Source organism: Ascidia mentula, chromosome 1 (genome assembly GCF_947561715.1).
Source record: "Ascidia mentula chromosome 1, kaAscMent1.1, whole genome shotgun sequence".
NCBI lineage: Eukaryota > Metazoa > Chordata > Ascidiacea > Phlebobranchia > Ascidiidae > Ascidia > Ascidia mentula.
The window spans coordinates 4,094,860-4,119,377 of NC_138566.1; the positions used below are offsets into that span (position 1 = coordinate 4,094,860).

At 37.0% G+C, this 24,518-nt stretch overlaps 4 protein-coding genes across 7 annotated transcripts in view; 3 read left to right on the plus strand and 1 right to left on the minus strand.

The window, feature by feature from the left end:
• The first annotated feature begins 5,157 nt into the window (after window positions 1-5,157).
• Window positions 5,158-7,891, plus strand: LOC145909006 (U11/U12 small nuclear ribonucleoprotein 48 kDa protein-like). The gene is made up of 6 exons (XM_082996329.1): window positions 5,158-5,473; window positions 5,624-5,739; window positions 5,873-6,073; window positions 6,660-6,775; window positions 6,834-6,895; window positions 7,111-7,891. The coding sequence occupies exons 1-6, from the start codon at window positions 5,316-5,318 to the stop codon at window positions 7,655-7,657; spliced, it is 1,200 nt and encodes a 399-aa protein (XP_082852455.1). The 5' UTR covers window positions 5,158-5,315; the 3' UTR covers window positions 7,658-7,891.
• Window positions 7,892-9,570: 1,679 nt separating this feature from the next.
• On the plus strand, window positions 9,571-17,400 carry LOC145892785 (alpha-1,3-mannosyl-glycoprotein 4-beta-N-acetylglucosaminyltransferase B-like). The gene is made up of 10 exons (XM_082982034.1): window positions 9,571-10,064; window positions 10,510-10,680; window positions 10,893-11,021; window positions 11,165-11,379; window positions 12,606-12,839; window positions 13,071-13,190; window positions 13,646-13,809; window positions 14,108-14,208; window positions 14,456-14,640; window positions 16,097-17,400. Exons 1-10 carry the CDS (start codon window positions 10,041-10,043, stop codon window positions 16,296-16,298), a joined length of 1,545 nt encoding a protein of 514 aa, XP_082838160.1. The 5' UTR covers window positions 9,571-10,040; the 3' UTR covers window positions 16,299-17,400.
• Window positions 17,401-17,586: 186 nt separating this feature from the next.
• Window positions 17,587-20,514, minus strand: LOC145892801 (uncharacterized). The gene is made up of 6 exons (XM_082982035.1): window positions 20,317-20,514; window positions 20,155-20,248; window positions 19,001-19,140; window positions 18,668-18,856; window positions 18,248-18,393; window positions 17,587-17,814 (listed from the first exon to the last, which is right to left on the minus strand). The coding sequence occupies exons 1-6, from the start codon at window positions 20,389-20,391 to the stop codon at window positions 17,709-17,711; spliced, it is 750 nt and encodes a 249-aa protein (XP_082838161.1). The 5' UTR covers window positions 20,392-20,514; the 3' UTR covers window positions 17,587-17,708.
• A 1,025-nt stretch (window positions 20,515-21,539) lies between these two features.
• LOC145909625 (deleted in lung and esophageal cancer protein 1-like) overlaps window positions 21,540-24,518 on the plus strand; it is a 100,987-nt gene continuing 98,008 nt past the window's right edge. For all 4 annotated transcript variants that reach the window (XM_082996993.1, XM_082997004.1, XM_082997001.1 and 1 more), the window contains exons 1-8: window positions 21,540-21,702; window positions 22,112-22,252; window positions 22,313-22,375; window positions 22,556-22,652; window positions 22,904-23,014; window positions 23,198-23,301; window positions 23,784-23,983; window positions 24,212-24,334. In XM_082996993.1, coding sequence (XP_082853119.1) covers window positions 21,586-21,702; window positions 22,112-22,252; window positions 22,313-22,375; window positions 22,556-22,652; window positions 22,904-23,014; window positions 23,198-23,301; window positions 23,784-23,983; window positions 24,212-24,334 — 956 coding nt within the window. In that variant the 5' untranslated portion in view covers window positions 21,540-21,585. The remainder of the gene's footprint in view (window positions 21,703-22,111; window positions 22,253-22,312; window positions 22,376-22,555; window positions 22,653-22,903; window positions 23,015-23,197; window positions 23,302-23,783; window positions 23,984-24,211; window positions 24,335-24,518) is intronic.

A 24,518-nucleotide genomic window follows, 5' to 3' on the forward strand; every position in this document is an offset into this window, starting at 1 on the left:
TATAGTTGTTCATTGTGAGCTTTGCATAGCGAGTGAAATAAAAATATAATGAAGAGAGCAGCCAAGAAATTTGCTTGTGGAATTTGCAATCTAAGTTGCACCACAACATCTATTCTATGTGAAGTTTGTGTCACGTGGTTCCACGCAACTTGCCAAAATTTAACATGTGAAGCTGTCGAGTGTCTGGGCAAGTTACACGACATGCCATACTTGTGTACCCGTTGTAGAAGTGATGAGAAAGGGCGATTCAACTTTGAGATGTCTATGTTACGATTAAATCAGGTAGGTAAATTAGTGTGCCTCCATAATCCTATCATGCGGTCGCATTTTGTCACTAAGCTTTTTATTGACGTACTAGAGTTCCCGGAATGGATTTATGTGCCTCGCAAATTGTGTACAACGAGAAAAGATCATTTCCGAAGGAGCAGATGTATTGACGCCAACAAATATAAATACTGGCGAACTGTCTGTTGACGAATATTCAAATTTAGTACTTCGCAAATTTAACATGGTTGAAAGCAAAACACCTTGCATAACAACGCCAGATGGAAATTGCCTTTTTAATGCAGCTTCAATTGCAATGTGTGGAAGCGAAGTAATGGCATTAGAGTTGAGGGCGCGATGTGCTGTGGAAATGACCAGCAATATTGATTTTTACATAAACCACGAACTGGCCAAAGAACTTTTTCTTGTTTCTCCAAGTGTGAATGAAGCCTGTGTAGCTTGTGCTAAACTTGGAGAGTATTCTAGTGCTTGGACCATGTTAGCTTTGTCACAAGTTATACAACGCCCTATTTTCTCTGTTTACCCACCATGCAATGGAGCACAGGATCAGACTGTGAAAATTTTGAACAGGCTCTTTAGTACTTCTGCCTTAAAAATGCAAGAGCCTATCTATATTATGTGGACCAAGCTTGGGTTGAGTTTTCTTTGCAAACCAACAGGGATGTGGTTGCCCAACCACTTTGTCGCACTACTACCGACATCACAGTTTGCTGAAAAATTTGTAGTCACTAAACCTACAAATAACGAAACGCACGAATTCTCAATTGAAATTAGCGACGAAGAAGTTCCAGATGATTTGCTGGACACCTTGATAAGAGAAGGCGACAAAGGCCTGGAATATGTGGAATCTGAAGACGAATTACCGGTATTTTCTCGTAATAATGGTAACTCACACACCCAGACACAACAGGAGAAAATTGAAAAAAATCACGTTGAGATAACTAACGACAATTTAGCCAAGAAACCTAAACAGACCGGGGGAGTGGAACGTTTGACTGGGCAAAAGTTGAAAGGCAGCATTCCAGATACACTAAATACCGATGCCAGCAAGTCTAATGATGATTATATAACACGCAAAACCACACCTGACGAACCTTTAATACATACTTCGGAGACAGAAGAATTGTTGCAGGGTTATAGTGAAACAAGTTTCCAAGAATTGCACGAGGCAGAAACTCGTAGTGATGAAGAAAATACTGTGCTTAAAACCGAAACAAAAGAGTCGAACGTATTTCAAAGCAGCGACGTGTTAAAAACACAAGGAGTGCCTTTACCTTACAACGAATTCCTTTCTCTGAAATCATGCTTAACATTGCTGAACAACAATTCGGGAAAACTGGCCTCCAATATACCTTTGGGCAGAAAGGAAAATGTTTATTTTTTAATTGACAATTCAGTCAACACGGAAAGACAGCAGCAGGGATATCGTCGCAGAGTGTTTGATGAGTGCAGTATCTGGAAAAATACCAGACAAACTACTGCTCTTTTTTTAAAGAAAAATAATCTTCAAGTTTACTTGTACAAAGGAAAATATTGCAGCAAACATACTAGGCCAACGCTGTATGACCCACTGTCACCACAGCCACAAGCTTCCGAAATAATAGCTCTGCAACGCTATTACTCGTCTTCGGGGTCAGCAACTCCAACCTACAGAAGACGAGTTTCATGGCTTAGGAATGAAACTCCTAAGGTGATGCTTGTGGAGTACTTGGGAAAGTTTCCTGGGCACAGCAGTCACGGAAATAGTTCTAACAAACAACAGCTTTTTGTTCGTACAAATCCGGAAACCTTGGACGAAATACCCGAACTACTGCGCAAAGATGGGGCAAAGAATACATACGACTTTATGAATGCTCAGAAGGACAACTGCAGTCAGCCCAGAAATTTAAAACAGTTGTATAACAAGATGTACTACGAAAAAGTGAGAAATCGCGGAGGCAAAACTACCTACACTCACGGCAATAGTTATCCAAACGAGTTGCTTGAAGTTATTAGCATGGCTCAAACTTGTGATTTTGTCCAAAAAGTAATACACGGAAAAAACACACCAACATCTGTTATACTATACAACGAACATCAAATACAGGATCTGAAAAGATTTTGCTGGACAGGACAATCCGTACTATCCTTTGATAAAACCTACAACCTTGGTCGGGTTTTTGTTACAGTTTCAGTATTTGGAAACGAGGCTTTGTTTTGTGTGACAAGTAGAAAAAATCCGATATTTTTGGGTCCAGTATTTCTTCACCACAAATCGGATGTAGCAACCTATTCAGATTTTTTTCAGCACCTTGCAGTAGTCATAAATCTTCCACACAACAATTTGGCTGTCGGAACTGACGATGAACAGGCACTTCACAAAGCTATTTCAATGTCCTTTCCTAACTGTCACCATGTCTTATGCTGCAGGCACTTGAAAGTTAACTTGCTGCATTATCTTGTACAGGCTGGAACAAGAAAATCATTGAGAAATGTAATTATACAACAAGTTTTCGGACTTCTTGGGAGCACTGATGAAATTGAATATAAAACAAAAGAAGCTGTTGTTTTGCAAATGTGCATTGACAAATGCCCTGATGTAACCTCCTATCTTCAATCACGTTTGTTTCCTCTGATGCACGAGAAGGTGTGGAAAACAAGGCAAAATGTCAAAATCGGATGGTCTAACAACTATGCTGAGTCAATGAACCACATCTTAAAAATAAAAACAGACTGGAAACTGCTAAAATTGCCACAACTAATTTCGACTATTAACAGTCTTGTGAAAAGTCAGTATCTAGACCTTCAGAAAGCCTTCACACAACAGGGTCCTTACTATCTTGCAGAAGAATATAAAAAGTTCCAAGTACCACCGCAACAATGGTTTGCTATGTCGAATTCGGAAAAAACTAAGCATCTTGACCGATTCATGAGGGTTAAAATGAAAAACAATCCAAACATGTCAAATAACCAGTTGCTAACAACTTTTACGCCATCAATGTCTTGCGGAAAAAAGCCAAACCAAGCCAAAAGAAGACGTATGGCGAAAACCACTACCAAGAACGGAAAACAACTTTAAAACTAAACTAGCAATTTCTTTGTAGAATTTGTTGCTGACGCTAGCAGTTCTGTGTATTTCTTTCATTCTGACATTTCATTCTATTTTACTTATTTTTTCATTTTCAACAGAGACATGTGTCGGTCCACACACTGAGTTAAAAATGCACATCTAGTTGCAAATAACAATACATATTTTCAGATATAGTGTGATTTCTTTGTATGGTCATAACAGACAGTTGTATAAATATTTAAATTATTTTCAAAAAAATGTGTTTCACTAAAAAGTCATCGTCCGATTGTTAGGTGTGTAAAACTAATGTGTCGAAAAACTTATTCGACTTCGTTTCCCGACTCCGCAAAAAAGAATTAACTTAATGCTGTCGCGGTAAGGACGTCACGAGCATTCATATTTGGCCTAATACCTGACTGTTGGATTTGAAGGCCTACATGGATTTGAATCTGACTAATTTTGTTTTGCAACATTCCTACTGAAGTATATATTGTGCCCACACAGTACTCAATGATTTCCTGGTAGACTATAGGTTTGCATACGTGTGCATTGTTGTAATTTAATACACAACATAAACGGAACGTAACACCGGTGCACACTAACATAGGTTACAATAGAATGCCCTTGACGGCACAGAGGAACACTTATATAGGGAGGGGGTCACGTGACACTACTACGTTGTACAATCACTCATGCGAAACACACTACGATGTGCATCTCCCATTCAGAGAGTCCCAGTCAGTGGCTGTAGGTTTATACTTTTTGAACTTGTCGGTGAGGTGGCCCAAGATGTTGTACCTGATTACAGACTTCTGCCATATTGTGTGCGTGGCAGTAACGATACCCAACAATATTGTCAATAAAGCGCTTAAAAAGGTATCTTAGCCCTTTCTGAAGGTGGCTGCTTTCCAAGCTATGAAGTAAACAGTTAATATAAAGCGATGGCGTCTTTTTGGCCAAAAGAGCCGGATTTCCGGGACTAGCGCCGTTGATAAAGAAACATATTACAGCAAATAGCTCCACATAGTTGCACATAGTTAAACATAGTTGCACATAGTTCCACATAGTTCCACATAGCTCCACAGAGTTGCACAAAGCTCCACAGAGTTGCACATAGCGGCACATAGCTCCACATAGCTCCACATAGTTGCACATAGCTTCACATAGCTCCACATAGCTTCACATAGCTCCACATAGTTGCACATAGCTTCACATAGCTTCACATAGCTCCACATAGTTGCACATAGCTCCACATAGTTGCACATAGCTTCACATAGGGGCACATAGCTCCACATAGTTGCACATAGCGACACATAGTTGCACATAGCGGCACATAGTTGCACATAGCTTCACATAGGGGCACATAGCTCCACATAGTTGCACATAGCGACACATAGTTGCACATAGCTCCACATAGTTGCACATAGCTCCACATAGTTGCACATAGCGGCACATAGCTCCACATAGTTGCACATAGCGACACATAGTTGCACATAGCGGCACATAGCTCCACATAGTTGCACATAGCTTCACATAGCTCCAAATGGTTGCACATAGTTGCACATAGCTTCACATAGCTCCACATAGCTTCACATAGCTCCACATAGTTGCACATAGCTCCACATAGTTGCACATAGCTCCACATAGTTGCACATAGCTTCACATAGGGGCACATAGCTCCACATAGTTGCACATAGCGACACATAGTTGCACATAGCGGCACATAGCTCCACATAGTTGCACATAGCGACACATAGTTGCACATAGCTTCACATAGTTGCACATAGCGGCACATAGCTTCACATAGTTGCACATAGCTTCACATAGTTGCACATAGCTTCACATAGTTGCACATAGCGGCACATAGTTGCACGAGCACATTTTAGAAGCACCCCTGCACAACAATCGTTTGATCTTGTAAAAACTTTTATCGCAAAATTAAGTTAGCAAATCTGGGCATGAAGGACTCATATAAAGCAACATGGATAATAGTGATTTAAAAAAGTTTATACAAGATGCAAAGCAAATTGTGAGAAAGTTTGAGAATGCTTTGGGCTGGAGTTGTGAAGAAACTGTAAGCCACAATCAAGATGTGGTTTGCTGTCCATTCAATAAAAACCACAGGTTGCCAGAGAAAAAGTATGATAAACTTAGTGTTTTATATTTTAAATTAAGATATTAAATTTTTGCCTTTATTTTGTGTATATGATTTATGTAGCCTACAAGTGTCAAGTGTGTGTATTGGTTAGGTGGAAGAAAAAAAATCATTATAGATATCATAAATTTCAGGTTGAAGGAACATGGTGCAACTTGCAAATGGCGTTCATATGGATATAGCCTTGAAGAAAGTCGGGAAATTGTGGAAGAAGAAAGTGTACCACATCTCTATCCCTGCATTAATATAGGTTTAGTATTATGCACAGTTTTGTGTCATTTCCATTAGAAAAATTAATGTATTTTTTTCAAACAAGTAATCTCAGATAAACTACTTACATAGGAAAGTGGCATTCATTGTCTATTCAAGCAACTCTGTTGCAGATGATGTTATAGCCAAGGTAGCCCCCAACCTTCCTCCATTGAGAACTTATGAGATGTATGTCAGTACTTTGACTGCTGAAGAGCGCTTGCAAGTCTATGACAAAGTTGTTGAACAGATGAGAATTAAACAAGGTCCCAAAGATGTTTCGTTGCTGAATGACTTGCAGTCAAAGGGTATGGAGGTCTCCAAATCTAATCAAGGTATTTTTTAGAAAAAGTTATTACAAGCAGTATATGTAATGTATATCGTTACTACAAAAATTTTCTCTATTTTAAGTTCAGCTTGTTTTGTTTATTGTCTAGACACCTTTATTGTATTTTTTTGAAAAATGAATTACCCATGTAACCTTTTATGACTCATCAGTGCAGCTGTTGACTGACGATGGTCTTGTTGAATAATTACCCATACAGAGACAATTCCGTATTGTGATGTTGCGGATAACAGTGTGCTCGGCTGCCTGTAGCTCACTGTTCATTATTGGCTCATTGCTTATACTTATTTACCCCTACCCTCACTTTTTATCTTAAAAGCATGTTGGTTACTGAAGTAATTTAGACTCTGGTTTGAATTTTCGTTTGAAAAACTTATCCTGTTTAGGTACACTATTAACAGATCTACTCATAATTCTGAGAATAACGAGACTGGTGATGATGGCATAAGCTCTTGCCGAAACCTTTTAAATAAAATAAACAAGTCAATATTTTCGGCAGTATGGGCCAGTCTCCTTATTCTCACAATTATTCTGTTTCTTATGTGCTTATTAAAAATGTCAATCCCTTTTGGCAGATGGAAATGTTCCTTCATCTGAAGTTGAATTGAAAAAGGAACAAAGAGATCACAAGAGAAGAAGACAAACCTACAGAGCCAAGAATGTCCACATCACAAAACGATCACAAACTGAGGTATGAACTGTAAAATTGCCGAATATATGTTTGTTTATTTAATTTTTTAACATTTCAGATATTCCGCGATGTACTCCAGGTCCACATGGAGGAGCTAAGGCAGCAATGGAATTTGGAGACGTGAGCAAAATTGTTTTTAAGTTGTTTTTTTGTATTGTTAAAGTTTTTGATGAGACAAAATGTAAGCTATGCTTTCTGGCAACATTCAATAGGTTTGTAAATTTGCCTGAGCAAATGAATAAATCACTGAGAGTTTTTTTAGTTATACTTGTGGTTATGTAAAATGGTTTAAAAACAATTCAAAAATTTCAATTTAACAAAACTTTGTTTTCCAGAAATGATGAATCTGAAATTGAACAAAATTGTAAAAATCCAACATCACGTGACCAACCAACTGCACGTGAGGCACATCCCAAAACGGATTCCCGTGATCGTTCGCATAACCGTGAGCGATCATATGAACAAAGAAGCCGTGAAGTTTCACGTTCTGATCGTAATCCTCGTGATTCTTACAACCGTCACTCTTATCATCATCGTGAACCGTGTGATACGGACAATCGTGATACTCACGAACGTGAAACTTATCGCAATGAATCACGGGGTCGTGATACCTTCGACTCCGAAGGTTATCACCGACGATCACATGAGCGTGTTAGTCGTGATACACACTACCGTCAAACCGATCACCGTCGACTGCATCATCACAGCTCACACCGTGACGGTGAAAGCTTTAAACAATCACGGGAACGGGAAAGGCCACGTGACGTCAAGAATGATGACGTCGCCGAATTACGCGATGGTGGCAAAGACAAGAAGAAGAAAAAGCGCAAACACAAAGATTCAAAAAAACATTCGAAAAAACTTAAAAGTGAAAATTCCTGAATCGAGAAATTTTGTTTTGATTTAACACGTTGCCGTTTTGTTCGTTTTTACCTTCCATACAATCACGAGGTAATTCCATTTATTTTTTTCTTTTGCCAACAGTTTTAAGGCTTTTTATTTTCCAAAATATTCTGCAGAATAAAGTTAGCCTGTTTTTTTTGCTGGTAAACTACACAAAGATGGCTAACACACGTGTGGTTGCAGTAAAAGTAAAATACAATTTCGAAAAGACTTGCGCACCTTTCCTTCAGTTTTGACTTCGTCGAATGAAATGTTAATATAACTTTTACCACACGGCTAAACGCAGAGTTATTTTTTTGCCACATTCTTGGCATTTTCGTAGTCCAACGTGTTTGGTGCAAGCCTACACGTATCGTGGAGAGTTCGTAAAACAACATTGCAAGCTCATACATTTGTTGAAGAGGCTTTGGCAAACAAAACGAAAAGTCGAAATTCATGTCGTTCGTCTTTAACGCAGCAAAACAAACGGTAGAAACAAATGTTAGAAGAAAGCTTATAGGTAGGCTAAACAATATCCACTACCCTTGGCGAAATATAAAAACTATACAGGCCAAGTTACGAGTCGAGCTTTAATTGCTTGCTTGATTGATGGCGTGCAGAAAAAATTCAAATAAATGGTTAAGCTTGTGGGCTACAACCTACATTGTGTCAGACTGTTTGCAATGTGACGAGAGAAACATTATGGTTCGACTTTGGTTTCGCCACTGTGTTTGTTTTATTTTCCCAGTAGCCAACTGCCCCATCAATACGCTATGGCCACTTCCCAATACCAACAACCTACAAACTCGCTTAAAATGGCCGATTTGTATCAAAACGATGGAGGATCGTCCTCGGTGCAACTAAACGAGGAAGTTTAATTCCCTGTCCAAGTAGCACAACACACAAACGGAGCACCTCGTTTTATTGTACCCCTTAATGATAAAACTAACATAGAATGTGTTCAGCGATGTGTTTTCGCCATTTGCAGCAATGAAAAGTTTTTCCATTACGCGTAATTTTTACCCCGAGATTTTTGTCAGAGCGAGGCATAAATCACGTGATGTGCACGTGACCACACGTACACCCAGGCCCCAGGGGCGAATCGAAAAAAATTCTGGGAGGCGGTATATATGCGGTTACAATCCATGACTGGTCACTGCGACGCATTCCATGGCGATTTTGGTCGATAGCATGCGCCATATAACCTATGCATGTGCCAAATAAAAAGCACGTTAGTGGCAAACGAAGTTGCAACTTTTTTCTCTGTGAAAAATGAATCTGGCGTTCTTCTGTGGAAAAAACAACATATACACCTTTAGTTGAAAAAAGATTGTGATTTCTGACGTTTTGCCTGTACGTACAGGCTTCTTCAGAGAATAAAACAAACGAATAGGGCTAACCCACGGGCAAAGAAATCAGTCACGGGTCAAACGACATTCTCTGTGTTATAACAAATTCTGTTCACAGGAAGATCGTTCCCTAATGGATCCCCCCTTATATTCACTACTTTGATATTTTAGTTAATATCGAAAACGTTGCAATTAAGCAACTTCTGGTTGATTTCCAGCGTCGTGGCTCCATGATAACCATTTTTTATTGAACAAAACCCGAACGGTTTGATTTGGTCATATTTGCCTGTTTTTCTGCCACTCATTCAGCCGTTTTTTTACATTTTTGATCAAGCAACCCCGTCACAAAACAAATCTAACATCTGTCCTTCAGTGACTCCTGGCTTTAGGAAACCCCGCTGCGCTTGGCACGCGCCAAGTAAGAATAGTACATTCGCATTTACGTAGTTCGTTGCCTTTTTTGTTATCTAGCCCTCTTGGATGCCCGAGTGAGCGCCAAACACCTTTTTATGTTACATGCCTCATGGGCAAGCTAAAGTGTCTTGACTCGAAGGTATCCCGTGGATCGTTTAGAATGAAAAGCCGTAAATTGTGCTTTAAATCCCTATGACATATGCACATCTTTTATTGTTGAAAGGAAGGAAGCTTACCCGTCTATCAGTATCAATAGAACCGATTTATGCGAGTACGGAAGTGTCCCTTCGGATCAACGAAAGCTTAAAAAACGGCGATGAATTTTTTATATCTGAGTAATATCACAAACAAGATGCTTGGTTTCGCGGAGTGATGCGGTGTCAGGGCACAGCCTTGCGTGCAAATGAACTCTTCAGAGCCGTTATATGCTACAAACTTTGTTTTATTAGGCGTGTCGTTCTCCTTCATAGGGCCTTGGTACACAAAGGTGCCCGGTTGCTTGCTTTTGTAAATATAGAAAAAGATTTAAAAGCATGCAATCATATATGTAGGCTACATTGACTATACGATGACAGAAAAAATAAATTTTTAAGGAGGAATACAGCAACATTTTGGCAACCATGACCTCAAGTTCCCAACTAAGGGTAAGTTGTAGTTTGCTGTACGTCAAATTAAATACATGTTTTGTTTTCTAAACTTTGTTTATGAGGAAAATGTTGTCCTTACATATCCAATGTTGTTGTGATTTTAGTAAAAAAAGTTTTGAACAACAGTGTATTTTGTTTTTTTGCAAACCAACATGTTAGTTTCACAGGCTTCGCAGCCAATTTTTTTCTAAGGTTGTTTGTTACTTATGTTATTGGTGCCTGAATCGACAACCACTGTGGTTTTATCAGTGTCCTTGACATTGTGTGTGTATTATGTTTATTGTTCATATGCGAAGTTACTTAGCAAAATAAAAGTGATTTGACACATACATTTTTGGTCTTCTTGTACCTAGCCGATATGGCCCACAACGTGGTACATTGACATTTACGTATGTTACAAACTTTGGTCTGTCCCTGAAAACTTGTGTTTTGTGTGTTAAAGTCCCTTGTGGTTGTGCTGTGTGGCCTCACCCTGGTGTCTCTTGTCATCAACATGAATGTTGCCTTTAATGTGAGAGAGGCTGTTCGACCTTCAAAGATTTCGGTGATGTTACGTGAGGAAATAGGATTGGCTGTGGAAAACATGATGAAAACCAAACAGATTGAAGAAAAGGTACAAAAAATGCCTAGTAAATAAGTGCTTTTCAGTCATATGTGTTTAAAATATGTTTGGAACTGCTGTATGAATATCTGCATTGTAAGAAGTTGTACTTCCATTCACATACGCGCATTAACTTAAAATACTACATGAACATTTACAATATTGCTATACCAATGCATGCATTTCCAATTGTCAGCTAAATTGATTCATATTCATTTGTTCAGGTGATAACAAAGGAAACCCATAGTTCACTTCCTCAGGGAGACATGTCTGATAAATTTTCTGATACAACAGACTCTGGGTCAAATCCATCTTATAATGACAGTTTAAATGAAGCCCCTTTCCTTTTCCATGTAAGTAAACATGTATATACATAATTTGTATAATTAATTCAATGTAAATGTTCATGTTAAAAACATGACAGAACAATATGTTTACAATTAGGACCGGGCATTTAGATATTGTTTGACAACACAGTTTGCTTTTCTTTCTTTAGAAAAACTTCACACCAAGTTTTGTTCTTGGAAAAGGTCGAACTAAGCCTGTCTCTGTTGTTATTGGTATTCCATCGGTAAAAAGACCTGATGTTGCCTATTTGGAAAACACGCTGCAAAGCCTGTTTAATAACATGTATCCTGCCAACGAGGACAGCGTGTCGGTTGTTGTTTTTCTGGCAGAGACTGACACAGAGTACACCAAACAAGAAATACAGTAAGGTTGAGTACTCAAAGATAGTAATGGAATAGAAACAGGAACGTTGCAATAATGTTCTTCTCAAGTTTTTATGCACAAAACTATGCTCTGATCTCAAAAGTTAAATGGACATATGTGATGGAGTTTGTGGTATGATTATTGATTATTAAGGTGGTACTTGCGGCCTACACATTAAATTTCCAGTTGCCCACACTCCTACACCAAGTTACACATATTTTAGTTTACAACGAATCCCACTTTACATTTACAATACATACATACCACTTCGTTCATGTTTAATCATTCTTTATCATCCAACTTGTATATATAAACTATGATCAATTTTTTGTTGTTTAAACAAGGAAACTAGTGTCTTCTGTACAATGAATAAATAACATGTGTTTTTCCATGTAATGTTAATGCAAATATAACTTATTTTTAATTGGCTTGAATAGAATATAGAAATGCATAAATGTTAAAGAACTTGTTGTATTTAGACTGGTATATACTTATACTTTAAAGATCAAACAAATTTGGTTGTTTAGATATCCCACATAATGAAATAGCATTAAGGCAAAAAGCATATTTACTTGCTGTGCTTGGCCCCTGTATTTAAATTTTATGAATTATTTATACGTTGCGCTTAAATCGAAACCAAAAATTTTTGTTGTGTTAGACAAAGGACTTTAATGACCAATAAATCCTTTAATAGTGTTTGCATAGCATTTGAAGTACCTTCATCTACTGTATGTCTGTCAACACTAGCTTTAAAGTACACAATACCATGTAAAAGGAAACAGCCTGTCAAATTGGAAGTCGTTGGTAGTGGTTCCAAAAATAGTTATTGTCTAGGTAAACATTTAATCTCACATAATATACTACTTTTGAATCCCAAACATATTGTTTTTTTTCATTGCGAATTGCTACCATTGTAGTTCTTTTTGTGTAAAGATGTCATGTCAAAGCCATGCTGTAGACTGTAAAGCAAAATTCTGTGCTTGTTTAAGAAAAATGCTGAATAAGATTCACAAACCACCTCGACATGTTTGCACAATATTTGAAAGTGCAGAAGCACAATTTTAAGTGTAGTCTAATTCACAAATTCTGTATTGCTCAAGAGAAAGTTGTTGTGACATGCTTGCTATTAGACAAAAGAGTATACACACTATAAAAAGATGACAGGTGCATGTTTCGATGTTTGTGTTGCATTATCGACAATTGAATTTTCAAATTTTACTTTTTAGAAAACTCTTTGACCTTTTTCCATATGAGATAAACAGTGGTCTTCTTCAAGTTATTACCCCTCCTGTCGGTTTCTATCCCGCATTCAATGTGCTTCCTCGTACTCTTGGTGACCCTCCTGATAGATTTAAGTGGCGATCTAAAGAAGTTGTCGATGCTGCATATTTAATGTTCGTGTGCCGTCATAAGGCAAAACACTATCTCATGTTGGAAGATGATGTTTCTGCTCTGCGTGGGTACGGTTGGTCGTAATTATTTATTACATTTGCCATAACAAAGATAAAAACAAATATTTGCTAAATACAACTTTGTGGGAAGTTGATATAGCTGTGACATTGTACCCTTTTTTATGTCACCTATATATCTCTTGACATTATTGTGCGGTTATCAGTCGTTTTACTCAGTGAAAAGATCAGACAGTCTTTAATTCTGTGTTGGTTGGTAAATATTCTTTGTTTGTCATGCAGTTACGTGAGTTATCTCAAAGAATTTGTCGCACAAAAGGAGAAAGAAGAGTATATATACCTTTCCTTGGCCCATTTCAATTCAATTGGAAAACTCTTCAGAGTGTCAACTATACCTAAATGGTGAGTAAATAGAAGTATGGACGAACATGATAATTTTTTTGTAATATTTTGTGGGTTTATTTCTTTTATTATATATCCACTAAATCAGTAGGCACAAATCCCTTTATAGAATCGAATCATTGAATCTATGCATCCCTATGTAAAAGCTCCTGTGTGACGAACTAAGTTGCTTGAAAAAAATGAGTGTGACATGACAAGTATTGAAAAAAAAACCAAAATATTTGACTTCGACATTACCTAATGAAAATGCTGTTGTTGCTCAATTAACCCAGGTGGAGAACCTCTTTGCTTAGCTAAAGCCTATGATTTCCTACTTAGTTTAGACCTATGATACCTGCTTGTTTGGGCATTAATGTATAGGTCATTCAGGCCATGATTGACAATTTACTTTTCACGATACCCTTGTCAGTCACACAAAAGTTGACCAAAACAGCACAAATTATTTTTTTGTCAAGGACATCTTATCTTTTGACCTTCTATGGAAGCAAGCCAGTGGACTGGTTGATGTCTGATTATGTTTCTATTATGAGTTGTCATCCAGAAATGAAAGGACCGGAATGTCAGGCAAAAATTGCAAGAATGAAACCCCAGTTTCATGTTGGTCTTTTCCAGCACATTGGTATGTTTGGGTTTTGATATTTATATATGCATTATTATTTTTATTTCGTGCAATATGTTTGAAGTTTAGCGGACAATTGTGATTTTTTTTATTAATTTTGGTTATAAAATATCTTAAAATTCCCCCTGTTTTAATTATTTCACAACCAGTCTTTTTTAGTTTAAAAAATATTTTTTGCCTGCTATTTTAGTTTTGTTTATTTTTGTCCACACGACCACACTATTCTAATTATAAAATTCAACCAAATATTTGCAGCAAGGTAGTCCAGGATATTAATTCTTTTGTTATTATGATACAGGGAAGAAGTCGTCGCTACCAGGAAAAACACAGTCAATCATTGATGCAAAGTTTGCACAGCAAACACCTCATACAAATCCCCATAAAAATCCCAAAGCTGAGGTAAAAACAAATAACTTACCATGCAAGTACTGTGTTTAATTGCATTGATGAAGGAAAACACAGCTGATTGTGTGCTTGCTCATAGAACAGTGTTTCTGTTTGACTTTGTCCTGTAACATTCCACTTTTCAGTTACATCAAAATTTTTGCAGCAATTTATTAAATCAACAAACTGTTTCTAGTTGTAATCGAAAAGCAAGTAGTTATTTCACACTTCAAAAAGCATGTTTGTCAATCTATTTGTAAAGGTTACAACCAGTTTCAAGGCTTCAGATAAATCGTCGGCTGCAGCATTGTACCTAGACAGTGGTGGCATGAATCAACACTTTTTCACCATGGAGTCAAACGCAGATGACCATCTGACTGTGAAATTCGAAACTCCCCAAAAAATTCAAAAAATTCTTGTTAAAACGGGAAGGGATAAAACCCATCAGTAAGTTTGACATTTTCTTTAACTAAATTTGTAAAATCGTGATTCAGTGGGGATACTTTAACATAATACCTGACCTTTAGGTTGATTTTTGTTTAAGCACAGAGGTCAGTAACCTGTAGTATACAAAGAGCCAGTTAGATTCTTTTAGCTATAAACTAAAACATACTTAGGGTCATAAAAGGTTCACAGGCTTCGCAGCCAAGGCATTGCAGCCAAGCTGGATCAGCCACTTTTCCCGACAAGTCGGAGCGAGATCTGAAAAATCAAGCTCCCGGTGAGGTTTGAACTCACGACCCTGGGCTAACCAGGCCCGACGCTCTACCAACTGAGCTACAGGAGCTCAGTGGCTTCACGGGGTATATTGTGGCCAAGGTACACTGGTGCGCAAGCACACAACTTGTCAGGCGACCTTCACATGCGTAGAGGATCTCCACCACCGTAATCAGACAACGCAGAAGTAATGCCATGCTTACGAAGTAATGCCATGGCCTGGTTAGCCCAGGGTCGTGAGTTCAAACCTCACCGGGAGCTTGATTTTTCAGATCTCGCTCCGACTTGTCGGGAAAAGTGGCTGATCCAGCTTGGATGCAATGCCTTGGCTGCGAAGCCTGTGAACCTTATGATCAGAATATTAGAGCTGTGATCGCCAAATATAAAGGGCCTGCGCAGTGGGGCGATCCCGCCTTGCTATGCGTAAGCATGGCATTACTTCTGCGTTGTCTGATTACGGTGGTGGAGATCCTCTACGCATGTGAAGGTCGCCTGACAAGTTGTGTGCTTGCGCACCAGTGTACCTTGGCCACAATATACCCCGTGAAGCCGCTGAGCTCCTGTAGCTCAGTTAGTAGAGCGTCGGGCCTGGTTAGCTCAGGGTCGTGAGTTCAAACCTCACCGGGAGCTTGATTTTTCAGATCTCGCTCCGACTTGTCGGGAAAAGTGGCTGATCCAGCTTGGCTGCGAAGCCTGTGAACCTTATGATCAGAATATTAGAGCTGTGATCGCCAAATATAAAGTGCCTGCGCAGTGGGGCGATCCCGCCTTGCTATGCGTAAGCATGGCATTACATCTGCGTTGTAGGGTCATAAAATGGAAGTTATCAGAGATTTTTTGAAATTTTTTGCACAAAAAACAAAATAAGTGTCACTATACATTTTCAGCACGGTATTGAAACACTTGCTTGACACACAGGGAGAGCAATGCAGCAACCGAAAGTGTTAAATTATTTTTTTTCCTTATGAGCTTGCTGTTTCCATACAGGCCAACAGAGTGACGTAGAGCTTTGAGTTGCTGACTTTTGTGCTGGTGTTTAATATATGTGATATTGATAAAAAAAAGTCAAAAACAAGCATATTACCATGTATCTCCATATTCATGCTTAAATAGAGATCAAAAATTTTCTTTTCTGTAAACTTGTTGCATTATCTGTGTAGCTTACATCAGACTTCTCGTTACACAGGTATTGCGATGAGTGTGGAATCATTGAAATTCTTCCAAACAACTCAATGGACTACAAACCATGCAGTTATACAGCATGGCATGGTGCTTCTGTTTGCAAGTCCAACTTACTGCTGGAAGGTTTTCGCATTCGCAACAAGCGCGAAATAAGTCAAACCATTTTTTTTAACACTCTTTTTGTGCAAACTCAATCCCCAGTATGATTGAACTGTCAAGTCCAACTTTATTTTTAGCTTGAGTGCATTCATAAACTCTGTCTTTTGCAGCAAATAGTGACAAGGTTTTCAGCATAAAATCTATAATCCGACCATTGCCTCACATTGTCATGATGTTGAATGCACTGTCTGTAACCAAGTCATCTGTAGCAGGTTTACCTTACCCCATGATCAATGTATTACTATCAGCAATCGTATTATCACTTGAATCATAAATCAAGTATTTTGTACCATGACAAATATTTGTACTGGTTTTGTAGAGTTTCCAAGACTATGGCCATTTCAACAACACCATTTCTTTCTTGCCAATACATTGTATTTGCCCAGACATCACTACCATGTACACATTCCTCACTTGAATAGATAATTACACAGAAAAACTCCCTAAGAACAATTCATAATCCAGTGTTGACATACAATAGGTTTATTCTTGTGAGATTAAATTAGTTTCCACCCTAGTGTTGTTTAATTTCAAAAACCTGTTTGTATCTCTCTAGTAGATTTTCCTCCACAAATTATGTGCTACCTTCCTATGGCTGTATGCTATTTGTTATTGACTTAGTAGAATTACTTTTTTATGTGTTTTACTAAACTTTGTCAAAGAGAGGAATTGTGTTTTCCAGCATAAAACTAAGAGTCATTTTGGATTTTCTTCAAACTTTACCAGGAATATCATGTTCAAGTTGTAAACGTAAAATTAAAAGACCCCAAAAATTGTGAGTTGGCCAAAATTACACAAATGTTGCTAATATTATCTCTTATATATTCCTAGATGCCATTCATGACAATTTTTTTTTTTTGCTCTTACAGTCTGCAGAAGTAATTTTAGAAAAACTTTGCAATAAATGAAGAGTGCTTTATATTACAGTGTATATTGCCCACTATTTACCATGTGTTGCACAACATTCTGTGGTGTTTCTTCAACTAAGTTTTTTTTACTTGGGTGTAAATGTGTTTCTTTGGGATACTTCAGTCACAAAACTGTTGTTGCTACTTTGCAAGTGCTCTGTTTTTCTTCAGCATCACAAAAAACTGCTCTATATTGCGTATAAATCAATTCCTTGCTGCAGACTTTTTTGCTGTGCTACATTTACAGTGCAGTGTGGCAAAAATAAAATGAGTTGAACACAGTGCAGTGATATGAAGGTGAAATAACATCAAATAAACTAATGAGACAAAAGGCATGACAATAAAAGTTAAAGACATGTGGGAAATTGGAAATGATTACATCCGACTACAACTTTAGGCAGACACAATTTACAAAGAACTGCCAAAAAACAAATAATAGTAGTTGTTAAACAAGATACAATTGAACAATGATAATAAAAACAGTGTTGAATCATAGGATACTGCATTCCGTCTAATAAAAACACAATAAATTGCATGTTGGTGGGAGAACTATTGAACAGAACAGTTCATATTGTCAGGATACAATTCTGGATGGTCGTCCGTGGTTAATGGAATACCGTCAAGGTGTTTAAGCTGGGGAAACCTCGCAAATACCCTGGAAATTATTACAACAACAGTAAAATTTAACGCAATAGAATGGTCGTGGCTTAATTTAAATGCTTGTTTGTTTGTTGAAACCATTTTTGGTTGCAGTTACACAAATTATTGTTTGTTTAAAGTTGGTAATGCTGGATTCAAAACTATACCTATGGTCTTCAACTTAGCAATGGAAAGCAGTCTGAAACCTTTTCACACAAAATACATAAGTGAGCTGCAGACAGTGCTACCCTTTTTAACTCAATATGCCTATCAGTGCAGCATTGGTGACTTTGGCTTGTACAAAATTATTGTTGATAGAAATTTTACTGTGGCTTAAAACTACAAGTTGGCTTAACTACAGACACCAATCTTGGCAGAATAGTATCTGTTACTATTGTAACTCTATACAATAACAGTTCTATTGAGTGTGAGTGCCATACTTGTCCTACCTGCTTCTGTAGTCTTTTGTGAATTGGATTGGATTAAGTGAAAGATCGAGAGATTTCAGGTTTTTGAATCGTTCACATCCTGTTAGGTCAGAAATGTTGTTTTCAGCAAGGTTTAAATGCAGTAAACCAGGGGCAGATGGTAGATTCTGCATAATTTCAAAGGTTTAGTGAAACAGCCCTAAATTTGAGTTTTTTACAACTTGAATTAAAAATAATAAAAATGATTGGATAAAATTGTGACTTGCATATACTATAAAAAAAAATAGCAAAACGTATATTGCATTTAATTTATCAATTTTGTAAATCCTGTATTGTTCATTCTATATTTTTATGGAAACAACAAATTCTTAGCATTTATATAATAAAAGTTGTACATTCCATGCTTTGCACTAATTAGACAAATGTTGGGTCTATTCCCACCTTAAATGACTTGAAGTGGTTTTTCATAAGATTGAGCATGTGACAAGCTGGCAAATTTATGTTGCTCAAGTTTGCCAAAGCATTTTCCACCAGGTGGAGCTGAACACACGACTGCAGGGAACCCAGAACTCTTTTGAAATTTCTCACTTGATAATCGTGGCCCAGGACCTGGTACGAAAAATTAACAATCTGCAAAATAAAAATAAGCTTTCTTGGGTTCGTTACTATGTTTCTTTTGTAACAAACAAGTACAATATATGTAACAATATACTGGTGGAACCCCCTAAATCCACAAATTTACAATACAATGAACATTATAACGTGGTTTCTGACCTTTGCTTCTTTCCAATTTTCTTTTTCATTTTTGTAGTCATGTCTGATCTTTGGTTTTCCTCTGCGTTGACCAAGTTCAGGATCACTATCACTGCTACTACTGCTGCTGCTACTGCTGCTACTACTGGAAACATCTGGACCTGTAGCAGAAATGTATATACACAATTTATTTCATGTCAAAAGCCTTTTGAATAACACAAACACATGAGACACTTAAAATTGACGAGAACAGACCAGCTTAGAAATTAAAAGTGGTTTTCAGGAAGCTAACTGTAAAAAGTGTTAAAACACTCGGTGTCAGCGCCAGTGGTTTTTTGAAAGTAAAGTAGTACAAACAGGTCTAACCACTTGCAGTTAATTCATACTTTTATTATTTTTTAGTTAATGCTTGAAACCCGAATATTTTTATAGTTTTTATTAATTTTTATTTATTTTTAGCTTGCGTAACCTTTTTGCGTTAGATTCTTGACCTTTTCCTTTCTGTTTTTCCTTTTTGGCAGTTTTGGTAAATGGAGAAACTGATGATGCCGTTTTAGGCGAAATATATTTTTCTCTCAATAAATCGATCTGAGCTGTCTACAGATCGCTGTTTTGGGATTTTAATACATTATTATTGATACGTGTGCGATCGACAGCCTGCCAGGGGCCTTTGGTTTTTTGATCCAGTTTTGATTTACTAATCACATTGGAAGTGTTAAAACATGTTGAAATTTAGGCGGGAAAAAGAGAGGAAAAAGCTGTGAATGTTATTTATGTACCAGATTACAAACTTGCTACTGTTTTGAATCTCCAAAAAGTATTAAAGTACTTTTTTGAAGAAATACATGTCAAGGGTAGGCTATATGCCAGATAGAAAAAAATGTCAGATAAATCCTCCACGCACTTTTATAAAAATTTACTGATAATTTGCCCAAAAACATTTGATAATGCACTAACATATGAACGTTGTGATTGTCTGCACAATTAACGATCACTGAAGAAAATCCTCTGCGCAAAAAACAAACTTTCCAATCTGGGCTATATGTATAGGTATGGAAAAAACAAATGTAAAGCAATTGAAACACCATATCATTTAAAATAAGTTAGCTTTAAACATTGTACGGGTAACATACACCTGTGTTTAAGAAATATTTACAAATAAACAGTGTCGGCACCTTTTCTAATCCGCGGAGACTTCAATTCATTTCCTTTGATTTTGTTTTTGGGAAGTTGATGCCACAGTGCATGTTTGTACGAGTCACCAGGTAACTGCAAAAAGGTTTTCAACAAACTAAATGCCATAAAACAGCTGCTGTTTTGAAAATGCAGAAACAAACCTGATTTGGAAGGATATATGGAGAACTGTCTTTTGGTTGCGTAACGACCAACACTGGTACGTTGCTTTGTGCCATATTTTGTTCTACAAAATGATCATAAACATCCACTCAAAAACCTCACTATGTTTGCATGCAACAAAGCACAGTAGACGTTGAATCAGATGAAAATAAATAAATCCACTTATTTGTTTATACAGCACTTCTAATTCCCAAAAAAACAAAAACTCGCGTGCTTGGTCGATATAGCAACAACTACGCCCCTTGGTGGCTAAACAAATAAACATACATAAACTTATAGAAATCTGATTCGGCTTAGGTTTCACAAAGAAAAAAAATTGAAGTGATAGAACATCAAGCATATGAATAACGAAAAATTATGTTTAATTCGTTGAATACTGCTCAACTTCTGCACTCTTCTGGCAAATTTTATTGTATCGACGTTTCGGCTGTTATTCAGCAGCCTTCATCAGGAGGTATGAAATACGAATCAAGCAATGGACAATGTTGTGGTACAATAACAAATAAAAAACGCTACAATAGAAAAGAAGAAGTGGAAAACGACAAGGAAGGGCGAACACACCTGCACTACAATTATCAGTAACAACACGGATTATCGTGGTTTTTGGATCGCGCGAGGTTTAGCGGCAGAATTTCCAAGCAGGTGTCGATCGTACCAACAAAACATGTCTGGCAGCGTCAGTAACAATTTATTTAAAAAATTAAGTTTGTTTATTTGGTTTTTAAAACGGAATGTGCCAATACCAGCTTTCGCAAATTTACTTTGACTTACGCAAACTATTAAATAATCTCAATTTATAATTTCTGCTAATGTTGAAAAAATATTACAGGTATTTTTAAAAATTCACAAACCATCCTAAAGCACAGTTTAAAAGTTTTTAAACTTTTTTTTTTCGAATTTTCGGGCAGCATTCAAGCGTATAAATATGGTCTCCAATATCAACTAAGGAAGCTACGTTCGTTTGTTGCCTGTTGCGTAACGTAAGTTTTTCCAGGCAAACTTGAGAAAAAGAAGCTGACCCCAGACTATTTGCAGCTGGTTTCAATATTTGTTTTTCTGCAAATTTTATTACCTTTTGTGTTTGATGTTTTGTAACATTCCAGAATATTGCAGGATGGTGTTACAGCTGTGGGTTTGTTGAGCATTATCAAAAAGTTGTGCCTTTGTTACTTTTGCGTAAAGCAAGTTGTTTCTAGCATATTTTTTTAGCTTTTCGAAATCGGGTAGGTTGTAGCATTACTAGGACAACCATGGAAATGTCCACATCTGAAATTATGCCACCTGGCACACCAAAAAGGTTGTCACCAGATCCATCACAACATGAACCACCAATGTACATTCCTAGACCATCATCTGACAGAGCACAGGCAAGTGGTTCATGAAATGAAAGTTGTTACACACATGTGTAATTTCGTAAAATACAGAAGTATAAATGTAGTTAGCATATAGTTTGTGGTCAGTTTCTGTTAACACAACACAAAGAAATAAAATGTTGAAAATAAGAAATAATTTGTAATGTTTCTTGTGTGTATGATGTTTATTAAAAGAGCAATGATCAAGCATTATCTACAGTGGTGGTTTAGATTGACATCACACAAAACTAGAAGTCACTCTTTATATTAAATATTACATGCATCTCTTTATTAGCTTTTTGATATCCCTACATAGAATTAGTCAACATTGCCAACTCAATTGAAATATTGTGGGCACATATAAATCGGTTTTGAATAAGTTTTTATGGATTTAATTTAAACCTAAATATTTTCTTATTTCTAGGATGTATCCCACATATTAGCAAGTGTGTTCAAGGACCTTTACACACGCGATGTTATGTCAAAGGACACGGTGACCAACTTAACACGCTCAAGTGAGGGTAGCACCAAGTTTCATAAGAAATGCATGGGAGAGCTTGCCAAGGTGAAACCCTCTTTCATTTTATCTAACATGTACTTTATGCATAAATTGCTCTCCTGTTAGGTTCATGCTGACCACCAAAAGAAACTACAGGAGTATAATATGATTGAGAAACATATTATACAGGTAAAAATTTCGGACTATTGATATATTTATTGATATACAATACATTCCGACATTTTTAAATGTTGCATTGGATATCTTGCCTTTGCTTTAATAATATTTTGTCCTATTCTAGACTTAGTGATTTTGTCTTCCAGGCTGCTGCATTAAAATTATTCATGGTGCTAGATTTTCTGATTTTAGGCTCGTGCAAATGCTGTTACTGCAGATGAAAAAGCTTTAAATCATGTTGCTGGCGATATGGGAAGTGTAACATACGAAAAACTTGGCCTACCCCCGGGTATTTATAACCTAAATGTTTTTTAACCCATTAATGAATCATTTTAGTCAGCTAGTTGGACTTTTTTGTGTCTAACTGTACTGGATACAAACTTGGTACATATTTCAATCAGGCCTTCATTTTTATACAGGGATAGAAAAGATTATCTTTATGTGGTCGCTGTACTTTGATTTTGTCGAAGGAATCAACAACATTGCATTTGTTTTGTCTGGGGCAAATATGTTTTCTAATATTTTTCGTTTCTTTTTTAGTTCAATCACATTTCCGGTGGTGTTTGGAGGAAGAAAAACTTAAGCAATACAAACTAATTGTTCCAAGTGACATTTTCACTGATGAACGACACTTGCTTGATGGCCCAAAAAGTTAGTTATACTGGAATAAATTGTGTTTTCCACCACACTTAGCTGTAAGCATCAATAAACATTTTCGGGTGCTTCACTTGGCAAGCTTTGTGGTTTATCGGCACCCATGCCATTCTATTACTTGTGTGTATTGTTGATGTGTTGATATTCTTTTTTCACGAAATACACATGTTTTGATTGTAGAACCACATACACCTCACTTCTCCGTGCCAACCGTGTCATCTTCTTTACACTTCTCGAAAGAAAAGATGGATGATGGGTACGTCGATGACCTTGAAACTCTAAAGGTAAAGATTTAAATAAAACTTTTTTTGCCACTGTGGTTAGACTAGATTATTACTATCTCTTGTCAAGTCTGATTGCAACTCGTTGTTGTGTGTTTTTTTAATAACATTTTATATTTTTTTTTGCCCACCTTCTGAGTACTTGTCAAGCAATAGGTATAGTGCCATCTTTTTGACAAAACCATTTTAAAATCAAACTTTAGTAGCACTTGTTTAAACACAATCAATTGTTTTTGTAAATTCTCAGAATCAGTCATATTTTATTTCATTATTTGTTCTATATAACTATTTATTCAAATCGTGCTAAACTTCCAGCAACAAAACCTTGCATTAATCCTAATCAACACTTAAACGCAGTTCCGTATCCGCTATACTAGCAAAACACACTGTGATTTTAACTGTTTTAACGATAATGTTACTCAAACTCCGCAGTGCAGAGATTTTATTAAAATTTATAACCATGAAAACAAACTTGTCTACCCTAGGAAGTGGAATTTGTCGTGGAAGACGACGAACGATCTTTTACCACCCTGTCGAGCGACTCCGCCGACCTGACCAGCGTCCCGCCCAAAAGTTCGATCGCCCCTAAAGTTCAACATCAAAGTGCGAAGAACAGATGGCGGGAAAATATGAAACACGAGACGCGGATTGAAGATAGAGCTTTGCTGGCCAGGCTCGATGAAAGGTGTGTGATAATTTTCTCTGTGTCACGTTGATCAGATATTTATTGCATATTTTGATTGGCTTTTGATGCATACTTTGCTCTAACCTTATTGCATATTTTGCAGTTTTGTAATTATGATGAAAATAGCTCGTTGTCAGAACGAAATTCTAACAATTAACTATCCGATTTTGTTAGATTTGACAGATACATTATCACATAGCAAATATTGAAACACAAGTTTTGCTTCAGACACAATTTCCTCAAGAATCCAAGGTATTTACCTCTAAGTGAAGCAAAAGCATCCAGACTCCTCACCAAAGAACAACCGAAAAAGATGGTTCTGAAAGCGGGCAGAGAAGTTGTGCAGGAAATGTATGTTGTATTTTTTTAGAATCGCACAACTTTTTATATTGTAATCATAGACAATTATATGCAACGATATTAACTATAAACCGAAATTTTATTGCGGGATTGTGTTATGCGAAACCCCAGAAAAAACATGTATTTTTGCTTCTATGCCTTGTCTATAATATTTCGAAAATATATAGTCTAGCGG